This window comes from Leptinotarsa decemlineata, unplaced genomic scaffold, assembly GCF_025532065.1.
Source record: "Leptinotarsa decemlineata unplaced genomic scaffold, Ldec_3_MD MMD2_tig00000505_RagTag_RagTag, whole genome shotgun sequence".
NCBI lineage: Eukaryota > Metazoa > Arthropoda > Insecta > Coleoptera > Chrysomelidae > Leptinotarsa > Leptinotarsa decemlineata.
Genome location: NW_027412549.1, coordinates 20,005,498 through 20,028,989, shown reverse-complemented (window position 1 = coordinate 20,028,989; position 23,492 = coordinate 20,005,498). Strand labels below are relative to the sequence as shown.

General features: G+C 35.9%; 1 protein-coding gene across 1 annotated transcript in view; it reads right to left on the bottom strand.

The window, feature by feature from the left end:
* LOC111503316 (retinol-binding protein pinta) overlaps window positions 1-22,593 on the bottom strand; it is a 43,446-nt gene extending 20,853 nt beyond the window's left edge. The window contains exons 1-2 of the mRNA XM_023157598.2: window positions 22,451-22,593; window positions 21,997-22,154 (exon numbers count right to left, since the gene is read on the bottom strand). Of these exons, the coding sequence (XP_023013366.2) occupies window positions 21,997-22,150 (154 nt within the window). The 5' untranslated portion in view covers window positions 22,151-22,154; window positions 22,451-22,593. The remainder of the gene's footprint in view (window positions 1-21,996; window positions 22,155-22,450) is intronic.
* Window positions 22,594-23,492: the final 899 nt, after the last annotated feature.

Genomic DNA, 23,492 nt, shown 5'->3' with positions numbered 1-23,492 from the left:
AAATATGCGTGAAGGCTAGTGTAAATAATGGAAATCGGTTCGTTCGACCAGTCAATGAGGGTATTTGCGCAGGCGCAATTCCAAAGAATACACCATTCAAATGTGAATTGAAAAAGATATTTCAAGATCTTCGTCATTTAAAAAAAAACTGTTGAATTTGTTCTAGAATACGCAACAAGATTAGAGTTGTACAACAATTATGAAATTTAATAAAGAAAATGAATATTTTTATTGAGTAAATGTTGTTTCATTTCAAGTTGGTAAAAATATATAATATAGGTGTGCAGAATTATCGCTATCACTTATCGATAAAGCCAGGCACGTGGCTCAAAGTGACGAAACAAAGTCTCTTTGTTTGATTGCATAATATGTCATCACCTATTTTCCTATTCGTATCCAAGGTGACATTGATCACTGTCAATGCCGAATCTGCACCCAGAGATATGCAGTTCTCAAAGCGACGGAACAAAGGCTCTTTGTTTGATTTTGAAATATGTCATCACTTATTTTCCTATAAATACCTCCTGCGAGGTGAAGTGATGAGTTAGTTGTATCAGTGATACTAGTGACAAGTGTAACGATTTTATCTGAAAGTAAGTGTTTTTCATGTTCACTTTATGAATTTTTATTGCAAGATTTTTTAAACGTCTTTGACTGTTTCACAAAAAAAAATTATTAAAATTTAATGTAATTCAAAGGTGGTGAGAGTTGTTGTTGAATTATCATCAATTTGCCAAAATTTTTCTCAGATTAATATACTTGAGTGTTTTTCTAAACATACTTTTTGACGGTTAACGTTTTTTTCAATTATTTTGTAATACAAAACGGTTCAGCGGTATTTACGTATTCCTTAAGCCAACCCTGGGCAACTATTTTTATCCTACATACATCAGAAGATAAGGAATAACAAATACTGATATTTCTCAATCTTTAATAATGAATAAAAGATAAGAACCGGTAATTGCTGACATTCATTTTTCTCGAATACTATCTCTTACAGTAATTATTGTACCGCACAATTTGTTTTGATGTTAGATGGCAGCCTCATAACCGGGAAACGTGATTATGAATTTTACTCGAGAATCATCCAAGCTGAATAAGAGTTTTTCTCGTATTTTATCTATTTGCCTTTGACAATGCCATATCTTGTCTATATACACATTTATTATGTAGTAAACAGAAGCTCATTTTGTGAGCAGCTTTCTAGTTGAATAAAACGCATAGTGAGTTACGAATAACTTTCATTCATGTTGTCGTTTATAGAGAGAGTGTTCGTATAATTTGAAACATTGTTTTTTTATTTTTGGTTTCTCGCAGGTGGATTTCCTAAAATTCAAATTAAGTCGTGAAGAGGGAACCAATTAACAACAACAACAATTTGTTACCACACCGAGTGACGGAGGAGTATCACCCCCATTTAGAAGAATTTTTATCAGGAAAATACGCTGTCGTGTTGTTTCATTTGAAATTGTACGAAATTAAGGTTAGTACTGTTTTTTTTCTCTGTTCAATATATGTATAGAGTTTGTGGTTGTATACTATATTTTTTATTCGACTCAATTTTTTTTTCATTCATAGATATGATCCGCATAAAGAAGTGTTTTCAATATTTTTTATGTGTTTAGTACTTGCAGAATATGTGTTTTAAATTCGTTGTTTTGAATGACAGTTGATTTTTTCAATTATAACTGTAGCTCGTTCATTTTTCACAATCACTCCATGAAACACATTACCCCCACTCTTGAATTTTATTTTTCTCTGGTGTATATTTGCATTGAAAATCAAATTTATTTCAGAACACTACATCAACGTGTGCAGTATAACTTCAGAGTCATCTCAACAACCACATCCAAATCCAACTTAGCAAAATTTCCAGAACCATCTCAACAGTGTCCACAGAACGAAATTCAATTATCTGCAGCTTCCAAAACCGACTCATAACACCTAGAATTTCATTTGTGAACAAAATATCGGTGAGTCATGTCAATAAATAAAATCCAAATGGTCGATTTTCCAAAAATCAAGTCGGTAATTGATAAATACATTTTACACATCAGAGATGATTATTCGGATCATATTGTCAAACAAGCTATACAATTTATTAATAAACATATAAGGAAATGCATTTTAGCTATGAAAAAAATTAAATTTTCGGTTGGGGAAAAAAAGAAAATAATTACACAAGTTGGGGAATTGAAACGCTTCAAAGTGATTATAAAAATGATGAATAATAAACATACAGGCTCGGGTTTGAAGCGACGAAGCTCCAGGGTAAAGTGGCAAAATGTTAACAATGTTTTCAATAGTAGAGTAACAACGGGGGTAATCATCAATTTAACTCATAAAGATCCTAAAAAGTTTCTAGACGATGCTTTTCCATTATTCAAACGTGAGATTTCCAAAATTTTGAAACAAATGTCATGCCTCAAAGTTAATTTTACTTTATCAGGGGATTTTATTAAAAAATCAAATGATGGGGAAATTGTTGATCGCAAATATTTCAGTACGCCAAATAAAGTTATCGATTCAAGTACGGACTTGGCTTCTTGGTACAATGAGAACGCTGTGGATGTTATATTGAATAAATTAGGCGAATTTGAAGAACAACAGTCGGGGTGGGCTTTGAGTAAAATTCTTTTGTTGGAGGTAGCAGTTAATGAATATGTGATTGGTAATGGTTCTTCTTTCATTCCACTGCCGCAAGAAATCGCAAGGAAGAAGGCATGCATTAATGTACAAAACAATGACGAAATGTGCTTCTTTTGGAGTATTATTAGCGCCTTGTATCCTGTAGCAAAAGATCCACAAAGGGTGTCAAAATATCCACACTATTCTACAGTTTTGAATACTACAGGGCTAAATACTCCAATGGATTTACATCAAATTTCCAAATTTGAAAAACTTAATAATATTTCTATTAATGTTTACACTTTGGAATTGAATCAAGCAAAGGAAAAATCATTCTTTGTAGTAGTACCTGCCAGACTCACGACAACAAAACGAGACAGACATGTTAATTTGTTATTGATTCAAGACAAATATTTTCCAAAATTGAACGATTATGAGGCTCCACCCATTAATGACGATGACGAGACTGAAATTAAATTCCATTATTGTTGGATCAAAGACATGTCTAGACTATTTTCAAAACAAATGAGTAATCATAGAGGTCAAAAGTTTTTTTGTGATAGATGCCTGAATTATTTTTCAAGTCAGCAAAAATTAAATGATCATACTGTTTTGTGCGAAAAAGTGAATGATTGTAAAATTTCCTTTCCTACATACGATTATGTGGAATTTCGAAATTATGTTTATAAACAAAAATGCCCATTTATAATTTTTGCTGATTTCGAGTCACTGTTGGAAAAATGTAACGAAAGCATATCTAACAAAACTACAAAATACCAAAAACATATACCTTTCAGTGCAGGCTACTACTTCAAGTGTTCCTATGACGACAGTCTCTCTCATTTCAAAAGCTATCGAGGTGAAGACTGTATGAAATGGTTTGCCAATGAGTTGTCTGATATTGCAAAATTTGTTGAATCTAAAATTAAGAATATTGAGCCGATGACAGTGCCTTTAAATAATATCGGTGCTGCAACGACTTGTCATATTTGCGAAAAACCGTTCGCCCCCAAAGATGTTATTGTGTACGATCACAATCATTATACGGGGGCGTTCCGCGGTTTTGCCCACCAAGCCCCTGTAATGTCAACTTTCGAAAATTATTCGTGGTACCCATTACTTTTCATAATCTTTCAGGATACGACAGTCACTTCATTATCAGAGATATCGCAAAAAAAGGCTGTGTGAGCATACTTCCCTCAAATAAAGAAAAATACATTTCCTTTACACAGAAGGATGCTGAAACTAAAATTAAATTTCGATTTATAGATTCTTTTCGATTCATGGGAACATCGTTGGATGAATTAGTATCCACATTGGATCAAAATGATTTGGAAATTTTAAAAAAAGAATTTAGTCATTTAGATGAGGAGAAATTCGCTCTTCTCACCAGGAAGGGAGTATTTCCGTATGATTATATAGATAGCATGGAAAAATTGAACATCACCGAGTTACCATCACGAGAAGAATTCTATAATAAATTAAATGATGAACACATAACAGAAGAGAAATATGTTCACGCACAAAATGTTTGGGAATCATTCGAAATTACAAATTTGGGATCGTATGCGGACCTATATTTGAAAACAGATATTTTATTACTGGCAGACGTTTTTGAAAATTTTCGTCAAAAAAGCATGGCAACTTATGGGTTGGACCCCGCATGGTATTATACTATGCCTGGGTACACGTGGGATGCCATGTTGAAGTATACAAAGTGTAAATTACAAATTTTAAAAGACATTGACATGATTATGTTTGTAGAAAAGGGGATAAGGGGCGGAATATCGGTTTGTTCAAATAGATATTCTGAAGCAAATAATAAATATATGGAAGCATACAATCCCGAAAAACCTTCAAAATATCTTTTATATTTAGACGTCAATAATTTATATGGGTGGGCAATGTCAGAATTTTTACCTTACGACGGTTTTCAGTGGGTGGAAAATTTTGACAAAGATATAACTGAAATTCCTGACAATGCTTCAGAAGGCTACATATTGGAAGTTGATTTGGAATACCCTGAGAGATTACATGATTCACATAAAGATTTTCCGTTTTGTCCAGAGCATCAAGCACCACCAAATTCCAAACAAAAAAAATTAATGGGTACCCTGTATCATAAAGACAAATATATTTTGCATTATCGCAACTTGAAACAAGCATTGAAAAACGGTTTGATTCTAACCAAAATTCATCGGGTTGTGAAATTCAAACAATCTGCATGGCTGCGTCCCTACATCGAGTTGAATACTCGTCTAAGGGCTGCAGCCACCAGTTCTTTTGGCAAAAATCTATATAAACTAATGGTAAATGCTATTTTTGGGAAAACGATGGAAAACATTCGATTACACAGGGTGGTCAAACTTGTGAATTCCTGGAACGGTCGTTATGGCGCCAAAAATTTAATTGCGAGCCCTCGATTTCAGAGTCGAACCGTTTTCGATACAGACTTGGTGGCTATTGAATTGAAAAAGACTGAACTTGTTTTCAATAAACCTCTGTACATCGGAATGGCAATTTTAGATATTTCAAAAACATGCATGTTTGATTTCCATTACGATTTCATGGTGCCCACTCTAGGTATAGAAAATTGCAAGTTAATGTATACAGATACAGATAGCTTCATCTACGAAATAACGTGTGAAGATGTCTATTCAGAACTCATCAAAAATAACCTATCAAAATTTGATACTTCCGATTATTCGCCCGATAATAAATTTCAAATTCCACTTGTGAATAAAAAAATTCCTGGGTTAATGAAAGATGAAGCAAATGGTAAAATCATCACGCACTTTGCAGGGTTACGTTCCAAAATGTACACCTACAAAGTGCAGGGTGGAAAAGTTATCAAAAAATCAAAGGGAATTCGATATAATGTAGTCAGAAATAAAATTGATTTCAAAGATTATATGGATTGTCTCAGAAATTTTAAAGAAAAAATATGTGAGCAGTTCACTATTCGATCATACGCTCACAGCGTTTTCAGTATCAAGCAGGTGAAAATAGGCTTGAGTCCACACGACGATAAACGAAAATTAATCCCCAAATCATCTGACACTTTACCTTGGGGGCACTATAGCTTGAAATGAGGTTATCATTTGGATTTTATTTCTATTGATGTGATTGATTGATATATTTTGTCCTTGTTTGAATATGACGAATAGGTGTGTGTTACTCTGAGAATTTTCAACAGCGGTAGGAGACCACCAACTTTTCAAGAATTGACTGCAAACAGAAATATGTTTGAGTATTTCAGTTTTTGCATACTATTTATTATTGTACATGTACACGTTGATATAATTTGAATGAAATATATTGAAATTTTGCATACTATTTATTATTGTACATGTACACGTTGATATAATTTGAATGAAATATATTGAAATTTTGTATACTTATTTATTGTTGTACACACACGTTGATAAAATTTGAATAAAATATATATTGAAATTTTGGTGTTTTTTTTTTCCATCAAATAACTTTTTAAAGCTGTTGTTTTCACCTTATACATTAAATGAAACAAATGTTACAACGTTTTCTCATTTATTACATAAATCATACACTATTTTTTGTTTATAATAAAATAAATATTCACGTAAAGCATTAGCATACAGACTATCTAGAGCTGAGGCTTGACAAAAACCTTCTATGATTTCTTCCAAAGTTAAATTAGTTTTATTCTCACGTAACCATGATTTTATTATATTGAAAACACCTCGATAATAATCACAAAAGTTCAAAGCATCCAGCATAGCGATACGGTCAGAGAGCACACCAAGGTGAGTATTCAGGATATCGTTTACATCTCGTTGAAACAGCTCCATGTTCGTGGTGTCCTTGGAAATGGAAACTTGTTTGGTATTACTTTCGATGTACTGTGTGACGTAAATGTAATCCCCGCAACGTGTTGTAATTGGATCATATTCGTCTAGATATCCATCGATTTGTGATTCGAAGAAATTTTCCTTTATTTGTTGCAGGATGTCAATGAGGGTCGCCCATTCATAACTTGTTAAATTGATGGAACGAATGGAGAACTGCTGCTTCAAAATTATGCATGGGCTGAAGTCTCTGCATGGACTTAGGCCACATCGAATTTCATAAGATGACATGGGGAATGCCATCAACAGCAATTGATGTTCGTTTCGAGCAGCCATTTCGTATTGCTCCAACGCTCTGTCTATTGCATTTAGAGTTCCATTATAATCTTCACCATCACTGTCGAATATTACTTCAACTTCACTACCGTAACCACTATCGAGAGACATTTTCAAACTGAATGTCCATCTGTGTTTGCTTGCGCTCTTATAGCTTCAGATCACGTGGTCCGTTTCAGATATTGTGCGTTTGTTAAACACACAAATATTTCTTCACAAAAGGCCCTCCCAATACATTGTCAGTGTGCTTGTTTTCCATAAGATTCTATACAAAATCGACATTTTCGATCCAACTGTTGTGTTTGTTATCCAAACCCAGCCATTTTACGTACATTTTTTTATCTTTCTTCCTCAAGACTTTTTCAACGAGATATATATCAGGATTTGCAGTTTTTTGTAATTCTTCTCCATAAAAAGCACCCCTAATAGGTGCACCCTGCATATCTTCTAGCATGAAGGTGGCGGGGTTGGTAATATTGACTTTGACAATTTTGAATAATTCCGTAGTCCAATTGGGCGTATAGCCTTTTTCAAAAACGTGTTTCGCCTTACTGATTCGTACAACATCACCGACTTTGAATTTTCTCGGTCCAGCTATTTTCACATGGGTGTATGTTGATTTGAGAATTTGTTTTTCGTTAGTTTTGGTAATTTTCGAAGGTTGTATGCCCGTCTTCGAGTGTCGCGTATCATTGTAGGATTTTGTGATTTCAGGCAAGACATTCAACCATTTGTAGGTGCCATTCAGACTAAAATATTTGAAAAGTCTTTCTTTTAACGTTCTAATGATACGTTCAGCCATAGAAGCCTTCGTGATACTGTACGTATTGTAGTGATTTATTCCATGTTTTTTCATCAAAGTTTGAAACTTATTGTTGTAAAATTCTTTACCTTGATCGGTTTGTAAATTTTTTGGACAACGTTTCGTATGTGTCAAGATATCTGCAAACGTTTTCGTAATTTCCTCTCCCGTTTTTGATTTCAGTGGTCGAGTCCACACAAATTTCGAAAAACAATCTATGACGACTAGAATCAGTTTGAAATTTCGATTTTGGTGAGCGAACGATCTCATCTCAGCCAAGTCCATCTGCCATAAGTCATCTATTCCTTTGATAACTGTACGGCGTCGAGGATAATTTTTTCTAATTGGTTTATGTAGTTCGTTGACAAGTTGAATCTTGTCTTTGGAAGTCATGACGACTGATGGAGAAGATGTGTGAACCCCGCTCTTTTATTATGGTTTTGCTTGAACTTTATTTTGTATCTTTTTGATTTCCTTGATAGTAGAATTTATTTCGGTAATTTGTTTGGAGATGTCACCTTGAAATTTGGTTAGTTTTTCATTTACTTGGATCATTTGTTTTTCGTGTTTCTTAGCTAGTTGATATATAAATGAAGCAAGTTCATTATCGGTTCCATCCACATACTTTTTATTAGCAACATCGTAATCAGTGGTGGGGCTCTTCACATGACACAATTTCACATCACCACAATGAATATTACCATCTGAGGTATAATGCAACAAACATCCTCCAGAGGGCGTTGGCAATTTTCGCTTTCTGTTGCTGTCGCTACGTCCAAACTTATCGATAACCATTTTGAAAATGATAATGTATTGGGGAACGTAGTGTATCTTATAGAATTATTTTTGCCTCTTTGAGTTCATTCAAAATGGCAATGATTTCATTGTTGTGCGAAGTATTTCCTGCATCTCGAGAGGCTAGCAATAATTTGAGACGTTCGCATAGCTCGTTGGGATCGTCCCAATAAATGTATTCAATGGGTTTCGTATTGAATGTCATTGCAAGAGGTGACGTTTTGGGTAGACATGATGTCATCGCAGTAGTAGTAGTGAGAGGTGTTTTAGGTTGAAAAAACCCAGTACCAGTTTTACGACGATTTCCTGCTGTAGGAAACAACGGTTTGATTATGTTGGTGTACTTGTATCTCTGTGTGCCTTTTAGATGCCCAGCCGAATTCTTGTGAGCGCTCGATAAATTCAAAATCTTTTTGTATACATTCAAATCCTCAGTGTTATAATTTTCAGGCATGTCGAGAAATAACAGTTCATATATACCGGGTGTTCCTTTCCAGTGATACCCAGCCAATTTTATGTTTCCGCTACGCTTGTCAAAATCGATTTCCTTTTGGCCTAGGAACCATTTTGAAGATACCCCATCATATATGGGACCGTATACTTTGTCGATTTCCTTGTCATTTCCCCAATGTTTTTTAATGTACGGTTGAGACATTATCGGATATTGATCGATATATTCTTCTAAAACTTGTTCATTTATGCCTGACGCAACGTTGTCGTCTTGTTCGTCTTCTGCATACCCACTAAAGACGTTTTCATCATCATCATCGTCATCCTCATCTGTACCTGCAACATGTACGAGGGATTGGAATGGAGTCGTTTCAGGCTCTTCCACTGTCTCTTGTTTGACTTCGGTTTTTGCCTCAGTTTTCAATGGGGTACTAGCTGACTGTGTTGCTGTTTTATTAGCTATTTTCCTCAATGGAATAGACAGAGGTTTGAAAAATCTTTGCAATGACTCATCTTCTTCGGATTTGCCCAATTTCAGAGCCAAATATTTTTTTCGAATGATGCGTGCAATTTCGTTGATCTTATTCTTTCGAATAACATCAACTTCTTTGCTCAACGGTTTCATGATGGTGAATGATACTACATCACGCACTGTGTATACTTATATATTTGTCGAATCCTTGACGATAACGTCCACCATTCTTATCGAAATCTTTCATTATTACAACGGTTCCATATCGATGTTGCCAACATTCGGCACACATTCTCTTGAATTCATCGAAAGACATGTCGGGAGAGACGTGTTCATCGAATACATGTTTCAAATTCATTTCATCCTGTTTGAAAAGTACAATCATATTGCTATTGTCTCGTATCAATTGTTTGGGGATTTTTGAATATGTCTGACAAAGATAGGCGGCGTCAATGTTCTTATGCCTACATACAGAATAATATTCGCGAATTTTCTGTTGGCCATCACATGCGACATCGTCGAAAATGAATATGGAATTTGATTTGGCTTCGTGAGGGCTTATGATATCCTCATTTTCCCTGAACGGATAATATCCCAACCCCTTGACTTTACTGAAAATTTCTTGAATCACTTGATATTTAGGTTGATACAATGATTTTGAATATACGTAGATATTTTCAAATTTGGCGCCATTCTGGTGGAATAGCAATGTTAAGATAGCGTTTGTCTTTCCACAACCACTCGGCCCACAAATTATTGCACGAAACGAATTGGGTAATAATATACCATGCTTCCCAACTACACTACTATTGTTGGCTTCATTCAAAAAGTCTAAATTTTCAATAGGTAATGTCTTGTCTTGTTGAACGACTTTCATGATGTGATGCTGGATAATGAGTGCGCTACGCTTATAAATAAAAACATCACAGTCATCACCCAATCATTCTCAATGTTGACTTACTCCGGTGCAGGTGTCGTCAATTCGATTATCAATAAGCTCCCGTTCGAATTACATCTACCTGGTTATCAGTTTTGCGGACCAGGCACCAAATTGAAAAAGAGATTGGAACGCGGTGACACCGGTGTAAATCCTTTGGACGAATATTGTAAAGATCACGATATCGCGTACTCTCAAAGCGACTCATTAGAAGACCGTCATAAAGCAGATCAAGTGTTGGAAAATAGAGCTTGGGAACGCGTTAAATCGAAAGACGCTAGATTTGGTGAAAAAGCTGCAGCTTGGCTCGTTACTACAACAATGAAAGCGAAACGTAAGTTCGGCATGGGGTTGTCCTTTCGACGTAATATGCTTCAAAAAATTACTAAAAATTGGAAGCCACATCCTACCAATATTAAGAAATCTAGTGCTTCGGCTTTGCGAGCTGCTAAAATGGCATTGAGTCAAGCTGGAGGACGTAAAAACATACGGATACCTAGGATAATACCATTTGAAGCAAAATCTGGAGGAATTCTTCCCCTCATCCCTATATTCGCTGCCCTTTCAGCTTTGGGTTCGTTGGCAGGTGGAGCAGGCGCTATCGCAAAAACCGTAATAGATGCTAAAAATGCCAAAAAGAAACTTGAAGAAGATCAACGTCACAATAAAGCTATGGAACATTTAGGTTCCGGTTTGTACCTACGCAAAACACCTCGAGGATTTGGTCTGTTCCTAAAGAAACAACAGCAACGCAAAGGGCGAGGTCTTTACTTGAAAAAGCAAAAAAACTCCTACTGAAGCTACCCCATAGAGCATTATACGATTCGGAAATTCAAAAATGTGCCCGTCAAATGAGAATTCCACATTTTCGTGGAGTCTTTATGCGCGACACGTTGCCAACTCGTGGTCCTCGACTGCGAGAATGTGCTGTATTGAACTTGGATTCTCGATTGAATAAAGGCACTCATTGGGTAGCTTACATTAAAAACGGCAATGCTGTACAATACTTTGATAGTTTCGGTAATCTCAAACCTCCAATGGAATTGGTCAGATATTTTGGAGGGGGTATAACGATTACATATAACAATGATCAGTATCAAAATTTTGACCAGAGTAATTGCGGACATCTGTGCCTACAGTTTCTGCTCCATAATGTCTGCAAAAATGGTTGGAGATAAATCTTTGCGAGATTTAACCGATGCTGAATTGAAAACTTTATCGATCGACTATTTGATTGAGAATGCTCAACCTTGGGAATTATTGGATGTTTGGCATAGATTACCAAAGGACTACCAACATCGATTCGCTTTGCAGATTCGTTTACCATGTTTCATCCATTACCGACATGAGGTACCACCACCTACATCAGCTGCGTCATCGCTACAAAAAGCAATGTATTATGGTCCTGTGAGTTCGCAAATAGAATGTTATTATTGTAGAAATAAATGATTTTTATGCAAAATGTTGTTGTTATTGTTTCAATCATTATTTAAGGAGATGTCATACTGACATTATATCAGTCATGTCTATGATATTAACGCTAACGAGTCGTTCTTCGACGCTCTCCATCGATTTCAATCCACCCATTCGATTAGATTCTGATTCTGAATATACTTTGGCTTTGCTCAGTTTCCATTCGTACAACAGTATACCCAACATTGAAGAAGGTACGAAATTCTACTACTATGAAAACGCTGACAAAACTAAACAGAAAAGCATCGATATACCTCTTGGATCTTACGAAATTGGTGACATTGAAGAATTAATAAACAAATACATCACGCCTAAAACGTTCAAGGAAAACCCTGAGGATTTTTTCTATCTGAAACCGAATAATAATACCCTGAAAAGTGAAATATTCTGTCTGAAGCACTCGATTGATTTCCGACCTGCAAATAGCTTGGCTCACATACTGGGGTTTTCATCTACTGTTCTCAAACCAAACTTACATCACGAATCCGATCTACCTGTGGATATCATTAAAGTACGCACCATACACATAGATAGCAACATTACGTTTGGAGCCTTCTACAACGACACACCGACTCATACGATATACGAATTTGCTGTTGGTGTTGATCCGGGGTATGCAATTGACGAAATACCTAATCACCCCATTTACCTACCTATTGCACATAGAGACGAAATAAACAATATCACGCTGCGAGTGCTCGACCAACATTCTAGGCTCATTGATTTCCGAAACGAAGAAATAATAATTCGTTTGGAATTGAAGCGGAAGTATGGTGCTGACTATCTATAAAAATAATACACCTCCATACCCCAAATCAGTCTTCACCAAGACCTTCACTAGTCGACAACTATTGACAACGGAAAATAAATTGTTTCTGGAATCTCTTGGTTATCATGTTGTCCAATCAAGTGTTCAACATTTTCCGAAAACCGCAAATCGATGAGTCCATACAAAAGATAGAATGGCGGACCTACTATCCATATGTCAAATCTTTTCGCAACAACGATGTTATTGAAATTAACATCAATCAATCTGATGCCTACGATGCTTTGTACGATAGTCTGCTGTTCATTAGTGGAAAAGTTGAGAAAACTAAAGGGGACGGTAAGGTGTCATTCGTAAACAATGCTGGTGCTTTCATGTTTCAATCTGCTAGTTATGAGCAGAGTGGTAAGGAATTGGAAGCAGTTCGTGAACTTGGAATTGTTAGTACTGTTAGAGGCTTTCTCATCTACACCGACGAAGATATCAAACACTTGGCCACCTCCGGTTGGACTTTTCCCAACAATACAGGCGCCATCAACACAACTCATCTAACATTCAACATGCTCATACCCATCAAGCATTTTTTGAATATCTTCAACGATTATCAGTGTGTTTCCTACGGTAAACATACCATTCGATTAGTACGAGCTGGAGATGATAGCAACTGTTTCAAAATAGAAGAGACTCCTGCTGCACTAACACCGAAAACGGAAGTTAAATTGGAAATTAAAAATATCGAACTGAAAGTTAAACGACTCTTTCCGCATGATCAAATTAAATTGCAACTTTTGAAAGCTATCCAAGCAGACACTCCTATTCTCATACCGTTCAGAAAATGGGAACTTCATATGCTGCCAGCTCTCACACAAGGTGCAAAAAATGAAATATGGGCCGTCAAGACTTCTTCGTTCCTCGAAAGCCCTCGCTATGTAATTGTATGTTTCCAAAAAAATCGTGACTACACTAAAGTCAACAATGATCCAACAATATTCAATCATTTGAATATTACCAATATAACGCTCACTCTTAACGGTGAGAATTACCCCAAGGAAAATATGCATTTGAATTTTGCAAAGGGGAATTTTTCGCAAGCTTATTTCAACTACTCACAATTTGGTCTCAGCTACAAAATAACCAATCAACATAATCCTCTTCTTACTTCCACCGTCTTCACGGACAAAGCTCTCTTTGTCATCGATTGTTCCAGAAGGGATGAGAGCATCAAAAGTTCCAGTGTTGATGTAAAACTTGAAATCGAAGCATCCGAGGGATTTCCTCAAAATACTAGAGCCTATTGCATAATTGTGCACGACACTGTCATAGAACACCTCCCACTCAGCGAAATTATTAAAAAATGGAACTGAACATGTTATTTTGCTTCAGTATCAATCGAAGAGTCAACATGAGAATAGCTGTTGTAGATATTCAAGGCTTCACCGTCGAGCAAAAATTCCATCCTAAAGAAATAGCCATTAGGATTGGAATTCAGTGTAGTAACTTTTTACTGCTGCCAAACACACCATTTTCCAGTTTGAGTAAAGAAGATCGTCGTACCGCCTGTTACTTGGAGCGAAACATTCACGGATTGAGGTATTCCTCTGGCTTTGTGGAATATAATCAATTGGATGCCATCCTCATGGAGAATCTACAAGGTGTCGATGTCATTTATGTGCGAGGACATCAAAAATATGACTTTCTAACTGAAAAATTTCACGAGTTGAATATACCGACACGCGTTGTGAATTTGGAGGGCTATGACAATACAACATGGTTGGTTCCCACATTCGACAACAACGAAGGTACCTCACCCTGTATGCATCACATTCGCAAGCGAACCAACTACAATTGCAGTCTCCGAAACGTAGATATTTTATACAAATGGCTTTGTGATATATTACCAAAATAAAAATGTATAATAAATTTCCAAATCATTTATCTAACCTCACCGCCTTATGATACCCTCAACAAAAAATAGAAAACGTATGCAAAACGTTCGAAAGCGCACGAAAAACGATCGAAAGCGCACGAAAAACGACCGTAAACGCACGTAAAACGGTCGAAAACGCACGAAAAACGATCGTCAACGCACGAAAAACGATCGAAAACGCACGGAAAACCACGTATTTTGAAATGTCATTGTCGAATACTTCGCTCTCCCATTGCCCTCACGTTAAGTCCACAACGCTTAACCTCTCGACACTTTTGAATCTCCTCTTTCTCCTGATGATGCTAACTTGGTTAACAAAGATACGAAACATAGTGCCCTTTTGGCATGTTGGAATGCTAGACTTCTGTTGAACTGACATGTTTTTTCTTAAATGGTATATTTTGACGCACCCTGTACACTTCGACGTCATGTTTGTTTTCAATGATGTATTTTGAAATACCTTGTAACATTGAGGGATCACACTTTGAAACGATACAGCCTCATTAATCTGTAATGTTTTTTCTTGAATCTGATTCATTATTATTAATATATAACTTTCGCGCTTCCAATTTTCGTCGAGTAGTTCACGATTAATTCCAAAACCGGCAACGCTACATTGCCCCATAAACAATGATTTATTGTACAACTGGCAACGCCGAACCTGACATGCTGGCATGTATTAACATTTGACAGATGCAGTCTTATGAGTCTAGTGTTTACAGTGTCCTTCTTCAACCAATAGATAGTTCAGCTAGTGACTCATAGATGACTCTGTGTATTCTATAACTTAATTTTCAAACCGGCAACGCTACATTACTCCATAAACATTGATTTATTGTACAACTGGCAACACCTGCTTGCACTAGCAACCGGTAAAACCTCAATCTCCATCTCTCTTTGCATCGATTACGTCACACGCGCCTCTCGCTCTTACACACACATACACATCTTTACATGAAATATTAATTATTTTCCCAAATCTAAGTATATTTTCCTATCTTCAATATGATAATGACGATTACATTCTACGGAAATCAAAAATAATGCTGTCAAGTATAATGAATGAGTCAATTTCGGTCCTGACAAAACTAACGCTATAAATACCCAACATTCGCAGTTAACTTCAATATCTTACGATGGTGTAGAGGCTAAGGACAATGTCTACGGCGCGGACGACCCAGGTTCGAATCTCATAACTATAAACTTTTTTTATTTAAAATCACGTGACTGAAGGGGCCGAGGGAGCTGATAGGTTAGGTGGAGTACCAAGGGGGCCGAGGGGTGAGGAAGAGTCGCAAGAGGGCATGAGCGGTGATGTGGAGTACTAAGGGGGCCGTGAATGCTTGAATCGCTACGAAACTCGTTCCATCCTGCGTCGATGACGTCACACGTTTCCCCCACTCCTGTTTGAACCAAAAATTGCAGAAAGTTTAGCTCCATAAGAAAATACATGGGATTTTGCGCCAGAAGTCTCTTTGTTACACTACTTACATCCAATTTTAGATTAACTTTGTTCAGATAATACTATTTCTATTTTGAACCGTTTTCGAGATAAACTGTTTCAAACGGAAACTGACGTGGTTTTCTTGCTCGTTTTTCTGAATTCATCACTTATTTTGGATATTCAACATTTTTTTTTATACTCAGTAATATTTCTTTCTGATCCAGTTTTTTAACTGTCTCAGATCAGTCAATTCGAAATTGGTATGTACCTACCTTAGAAAAAGTTACAATTTGTATACATTGAGGTATTGGTCTCTAACGTAGAACAGTACACATTAATATTTTTCAATAGTGTGCTTTGGAAAAATAAATAAACCAATTATTTAACGTCAGACTTTCGTTGGTAGTTTTGACTGATTGTGATAGCTACCAATTATAATAGAATAATATCAAGATTAGGTTACAGTAATGAAGATTTCTTGAATTTATTATTAATTTATGGTGAGTGCAATAGAATTGCTAGTAGAACATGCCGAGTATTTCATGAAAGATATCCACAACTTCCGAAGCCGAATAATAATGTGATGAATCGACTACTAAAAAACTGTAGGTTGAATGGAACCTTCCGTCCAAAAATCATTCGTAAGAAGACTAAAGTGGATGATGATGACAATGGTATAACAGTTTTGCGATACTTTCATGCATTTCCAAATGCTTCTCTGCACGAGCATAAATGGCATCCCTATAAGTTCTACTGTGTCCAATATTTGAAAGAGACTGATTTACCTCGTAGAGTGGAATTCTTTTAATGGTTACTTGTCAAGACTCAAGAGGATGAACATTTCTTCGACAATATCATATGGACAGATGAGGCCAAGTTCACAAAAAATGGAGTTTTCAATAGACACAACGGTCATTATTGGGCGCCAGAAAATCCTCATGTTGTCCGCCAAAGGGGTTTTCAAGGAAGATGGCAATTCAATGTATTTTGTGCCATGATCATGAGTCAATTTTTTATATCGAGTTTTATGAAATATGAATATGAAGATTTACTGAGGAATGGAATTCAATTGATTTTAAATAATAGACCAGGAAGAGAACGTGTATGTTACCAAATGGATGGTGCTCCACCCCATAATTCTCATTCAGTCAGCGAAGCTTTAACCGAAATCTTCGAAGACAGATGGATTGGTAAAAATAGACCTTTTCATTGGCCTCCTAGAACACCAGATGGCAATCTATTAGATTATTTCGTGTGGGGTTTCATTAAAAATATGGTTTACTCTAGGTACTCCAATAACAACAATGGATGATATGAAATCGGGAGTTACAACTGCTTTCAATAGTTTGACTCCAGACTTGATCAGAAGCGCTACACATGACAATATTTTGAAGAGATTACATGTTTTTTTAAGTAGAGGTGGAGATGTGTTTGAACATATTCTAAAATACACTGACGATTAAATTAACTCATTAATTTATGGGTTTATTATTTTCAGTTCGTGTTTCAGCTTTAATAAAACTATTGTTTGAAGAGAAGTTTCATTCGATGGTTGAGGAGTATTTTGATAATTATCTTTTCATTGTACAAGAAAACCATGTCAATTTCCGTTTGAAACAGTTTATCTCGAAAACGGTTCAAAATAGAAATATTATTATCTGAACAAAGTTGATCTAAAATTGGATGCAGGGCTCAAAAATGTTGAAATATACAGGGTGTTCCATTTGAAAAAATTGAGTTCCACTCATTTTTTTTATGAGATCAATGTATCTGCATTTTTTGAAGACTCTGTATGAGGCAAATGAAAATTTGACTCGGAGTGAAGATTCTCATAGTATCACTCCACTCCATTTCAAATTCGATCGTTTTAGTGCAAGAGAGTTCAAGATTATCAGCATCTATGAAAGTTCATGTTTGGTAAAAAAAAAAATCGAAATTAATTTATAGCTTCTAAACGGTAATAGATACGTATAGGGAAACAGTATATGAATTTGTTGACAAAGTGATAATGAATCATAATATGATATTATATACGGGGTGTTCCATTTGAAAAATGAAAGAAGCCGCTACTTTATAGTAGAAGCGACAACGCCGCTTCGTCTAAAATATTTTAGGCGTGTAGGTCATATTGACTTATGTATACTGTGGAATTTTCAGGTTGATCCGTCGAATAGTTTGCCAGAAACGGGTAATTAACGCTCATCATGAAAAGCCCTGTATTTATTGTTATAAATGTACAGGGTGGGACACCGAAAACGAAACAGATCGAATATCTTAAAAACACATGTGTTCTGAAAAAATGGAAAAACACGTTGATTTGTAATCCAAGGGGGACATTTTCCTATCATAACCTCAACTGTCATACCTCTTCCCCCACCCCTCACTGACTATCACCCAAACAATTTGAATAGGGAAAGTAGTAACTGTGACACATCGTTAAAAAGGTAATTTTATAAGTAATTTAGACATGTCAATTTTAGCTACCTAACTTTCGATTTTGGCGCCTTCTTGCTGGAAAAAAAACTGTTCCGTATCCTAAATTATGATGCTTCATTCGCAAGCTAATTTGACATAAATTTGGTGACAATACATTATGGAGTTTTTCTAGGGAAAAAGCAAGATGGCGGCTTCACAATGGCGGACAAGGTTTGCAATTATGGTCCGATTTGATTCAAAATTGATAAGTGGTGGTTTTCAGGATCGGAAATTATGAATTGTTTTTCAGTGCAAAAAATCAAGATGGTGGCTCCAAAATGGCGGACGAAACTTGTAATTATGGTTCGATTCAACCCGACATCGAAAACGAATTCTTCAAAACACATAAGTTGTGAACATAATGCAAAAACACGTCAATTTCAAATCCAATTCACGAAAAAAGAACAACAATTCTAAAAATTACGTATTCCAATCATCACTAACTACTTTAATTCACAGTAGATGCTCAAAGTGTTCGCCATGAACTGCCATAAATGAGTATAAGTTATTCTCGAAACGCCGTCTGACGTTTTTGAGCATTTCTGAAGCTATTCAATGACATTCGTACCTTTGGAATAACAGTTGACTTACTACGCCTATGTATTGGTATAATAAAAAACATTTTGTTTCAGTGCTTATTTGTGTCAGTTTCTTGGCAGTAGTACGTCAGGTACATTAACGATTGAAATAAAAAATAGTTTATTCTATTTAGGGTAGGGTAGAAATAATTGAATATCATTTCAAAAGCAATGAATGTGCCAACAAAGCCAGTGGGATTTTCAATGAGCAGCACTCAAACAAAAACCAACATCGTAAATACGTTTTGGAACTAATGTCAAAATTTCGACAAACGGGATCTGTGGCAAATGAAACATGTCAAATTGAAAACCCAGTAAGGAACGAAGCAGTGGAGGTAGCAGTTTTAGGACAGGTTGCTCTTGGTACACGATAGCTTGCCGAATTATCTGGAGTAAGTCGATGTAACGTCGGGCGAATTTTGAAAGCTCACAAATTACATCCATACAGAAATAAACTGGTTCAGGAACTTAACGAAGACGACTTTGATCGTCGAATACCATTTTGTGAAATCATAAGTGAACGAGCTATACCTACAAGATCCAAATTTCATTTTCAATATTTGTTTTTCGGATGAATACAGTGTTTATCTCAACGGGATTGTCAATCGACATAATTATCAAACACTCTTTGGATTGCAATCCAAAGAGTGTTTCACCAAGTACATACGCAATCCCTACAAAAATTGAATGTTTGGGATGGAATATTTGGCGATCGTATTATTGGTCAATTTTTTTCTACCAGGTAATTTGTCTGGAGATATGTATTCGGAATCACTCGAAGATACCGTTGATCCAACGTTAACGGACATAATTGAAAACGATAACCGATACCTTGAGGATCACCTAATATTCCAACAGGACAGAGCTACTCCAAATTTTGCTGTAGCGGTTCGTCAGTACCTGGTTGAAAAGTTTCACAGACACTGGATAGGAAGAAGAGGATGCATTGAATTGCCCCCCCGATCTCCAGATTTATCCCCCTTAGATTACTTTTTGTGGGGCCATTTAAAAAGTGAAACATGCGCCACTCAGCCAGGTTCGTTAGCAGAGTTAGTCAACGTATTATTACCGAATGTCGTCAAATAACCCCAGACATGTTCCAAAACGTCAGACAAAGTTTTGAGACGAACTTATACTCATGTATGGCAGTGAATGGAGAACACTTCGAGCATCTACTATGAATCAATGTAGTTTGGAATGATCTTAGTTGAATTTATGCACAATTTTCCAATTTTCAAGTTATGTAATTTTCAAAATTATTGTTCTTTTTTCGTGAATTGTTCACATTACCTTCTAAATAAAATGTGAATTGGAAAACGAAACAGTTGTTTCTTCTGCAATGGAGCGTCAAAATGAAAAGTTAAGTAGCGAACATACACATGTCTGAATTCCTTATGGAATTCCTTTTCAATGCTGTGTCACAAATTTCGTCTGCCATTTTGGAGCCACCATCTTGATTTTTTGCATTGAAAAACAATTCATAATTTCCGATCCCCAAAACCACCACTTATCAATTTTGAATCAAATCGGACCATAATTGCAAATTTCATTCGCCATTGTGAAGTCTTGTTTTTTCCCCTAGAAAAAACTCCATAATGCATTGTCACCGAATTTATGTCAAGTTACCTTGCGAATGAAGTATCATAATTTGGAATACGGAACAGTTTTTTTTTTTCCGCAAGAAGACGCTAAAATCAAAAGTTAGGTAGCTAAAGTTGACATGGCTGAATTCCTAATGAAATTATCTTCTCAACGATGTGACACACTTACTACTTTCCCTATTCAAATTGTTTGGGTGATAGTCACCAAGGGGTGGGGGAAGAGGTATGACAGTTGAGGCAATGATAGGAAGATGTCACCCTTGGATTTCAAATCGACCTGTTTTTGCATTTTTTTCAGAACACATGTGTTTTGAAGATATTCGATCTGTTTCGTTTTCGGTGCCCCACCCTGTATATGAGAACGTGAAGATTCTGGCCGTCCACAAAGGTCAGAGTGTATTTTATAATTTCACACAAGTTCCACAACTACATATTCTTCTACTGTGTGCCTACCCATGATTCCGATAATTTAAAAAAATTTATGTTGGTAATAACTCGTCAGGTGGTAATAACTCGTCATATTTTATGAAAAAAAAAAAAAACAAATAAACGTGTGTCTCAATTTGCTTCATTTAAGAGTCACAAGGTGTCACAATTCCACTAAAAATATTTTTATTTCAATATTAACCCAACCCAACATAACACACCACCGTCCGAAAATTGAACAAAAACCGACTACAATTTTTCCAAGCACTTCGATAACTTTCCCATCGGTAGAACCTTTGCCAATCAAGAACAGGCAGAAATTGCCTTCGTCGACTTCATCGAATCCCCGTCACACAACTTTCATGCTGATGAAATTGGTCGACTTGTGTTACGTTGGCAAAAGTGCACTTACTCGGTTAAATTGAATAAGTATTCACTGAGATATTGAAATAGACCAATGAAAACGGAAAAAACTTCTGAAACAACCTACTACTGGTTCCTTTACAGCATTGTATATAGTGAACGCCTGATTGAAAATAACTACTTGACTGTCTCATGTCACGACATACATTGAATTATATTCAACCGATGTTTGTGAAAATTTCCTCAACGACGTTCCAGGTTTGTCCCCCCATGCCCCCTCCCGGGTTTAGTGCCCTGAAGTAGAAGCTTCTCCCCAGCTATTTAGCGAGGAGAACCTACTACCCCACTCCATCCACCGCCGCTGTCGCCAAAATTCATCAAATGATCACTTATAGTCTGATTACGGAGAGTTATTCTTCGAAAGTGTGGGACAAATCAGACTGAGTCAATTTTGCCGCCTACTACTCTCCTAAATACTTCTGATGAAGATGGAACCGTTCAACAATTATGATATCATTCTGTACACCAACTTCCGTTGTGATTTCAGCCAGGAATATAGCTGTTTTCTGACACTAAATTCTACAATGTAGAAAAACTAAAAGAGGTGAATGTTCCGAGTATCCATTCGCAACATTACATTCTCATCGTTTCTACCTATGTCTATAACAGTTGAACAAATTCGAAGGACAAGATACCTACTGGGGATTTCCGGTAAATGATGTTGCGTTCTCAACCATTTTGAAATCGTCCTGACATCTTCTTCAAGTTGTTTTTCTGTTTTATCGTACTTTTTCAAAGCTTTTTCCAGAACCTCTCCTTTATTTGCCGTCAACCATTTTTCAATATCAGTCATTTTCCTGAAAACAATTTCACTTAAAATATCAAAATCTTTTCACATTCCGAGTTCAAAACTTTCTGCACAAGTGATAACAAAATCTCAAATTATCAGAAATTGCTATTACAGAACGTGATAAATCAATGTCTCACGATTTATCAGCATTTACTAAGGAAACATGAGATTTAATTTTGAACACAGCTGCTCGAACAACATTTACACATTATGTATAAAAATCAAAGGTGTGTACATGAAAATTTAATTGTATTGCAAAAAAAATGATGAAATGAATTGAAAATGCCAACAAAAGCGACTAACCTTTCACTGAATCTCAATCACAACTAATTCTATTTATCAAAATACTGATCAAGTCTATATCACTTTTTTTTCTAACTTTTTTTAAACCGAATGTTATCAAAAGAGTGTGCCAATGACTTGGTAATTGGAAACGAATTCAACAGTGAAGTATAATTACCAGTACACAAATCATTGATAATACTAGTTTAATTGTATTTCTCAGTGATACAGGGTGTCTCAACTAATAATCCCTCCAGTGAATAACAACGAATCAAGCAGCCTCACAAGAAAATGAAGTAGACGTCCAGGATTGGGTCCACAATTTGAGAGGATCTCAAATAAATCAATGAATGTGTTCCAGCAGAAAATTTACTGAGAAGTATTATTCAGTAGAAAACCAAGAACCAGGAATCCAGCTCTATATAGCAAAGACGCAAATGGACAAAATATCTTCAATGCATGAGTTCGAGTTGCAAACCGATAGTCAAAATGATATTTTCAAATTCAAATTCAAAAAAAAGTTGCCCAGTGATTTTGCATGATTGTGATAAAATTTTTACCCCGGTCATTGAACAATCTCGTCTCTTTTAAACCACTACTTGTAGAAGGAAAATGTAGGTTCATTATTATGATTCCAAAACGGTATATCCGAATGTGGATTCGAACGTAGAAATAAATTCAAAACAACCCCAAGACTATACTGAACAGAACAAGAGCATTTGATCTGCATCGATCAAAACATTGTTGCTGATATAGGTATTAGAAGGAGAGATTATGATCAATGTCTACAAACTAAATAAATATAGTTTGAAAAAGTGAAAACACCCTTTTGAAGAACATCGAAGTAAAAAGTTTTTTTTAAATAAGCTTAAAACGATAACGAACGAAAAATAATGGGATTATTGTAAAAAAAAGCGATGGCCGCTTGATATACAAAAAATATGGCACAAAGCGCTCACGCTTTTTTCACAATAATACTAGTATTTATCGTTCGTTATTGTTCTAAGTTTGTTAAAAATAAACGTTTTCAACTTTTCAGTTCGATGTTCTCTGAAAGCGTGTT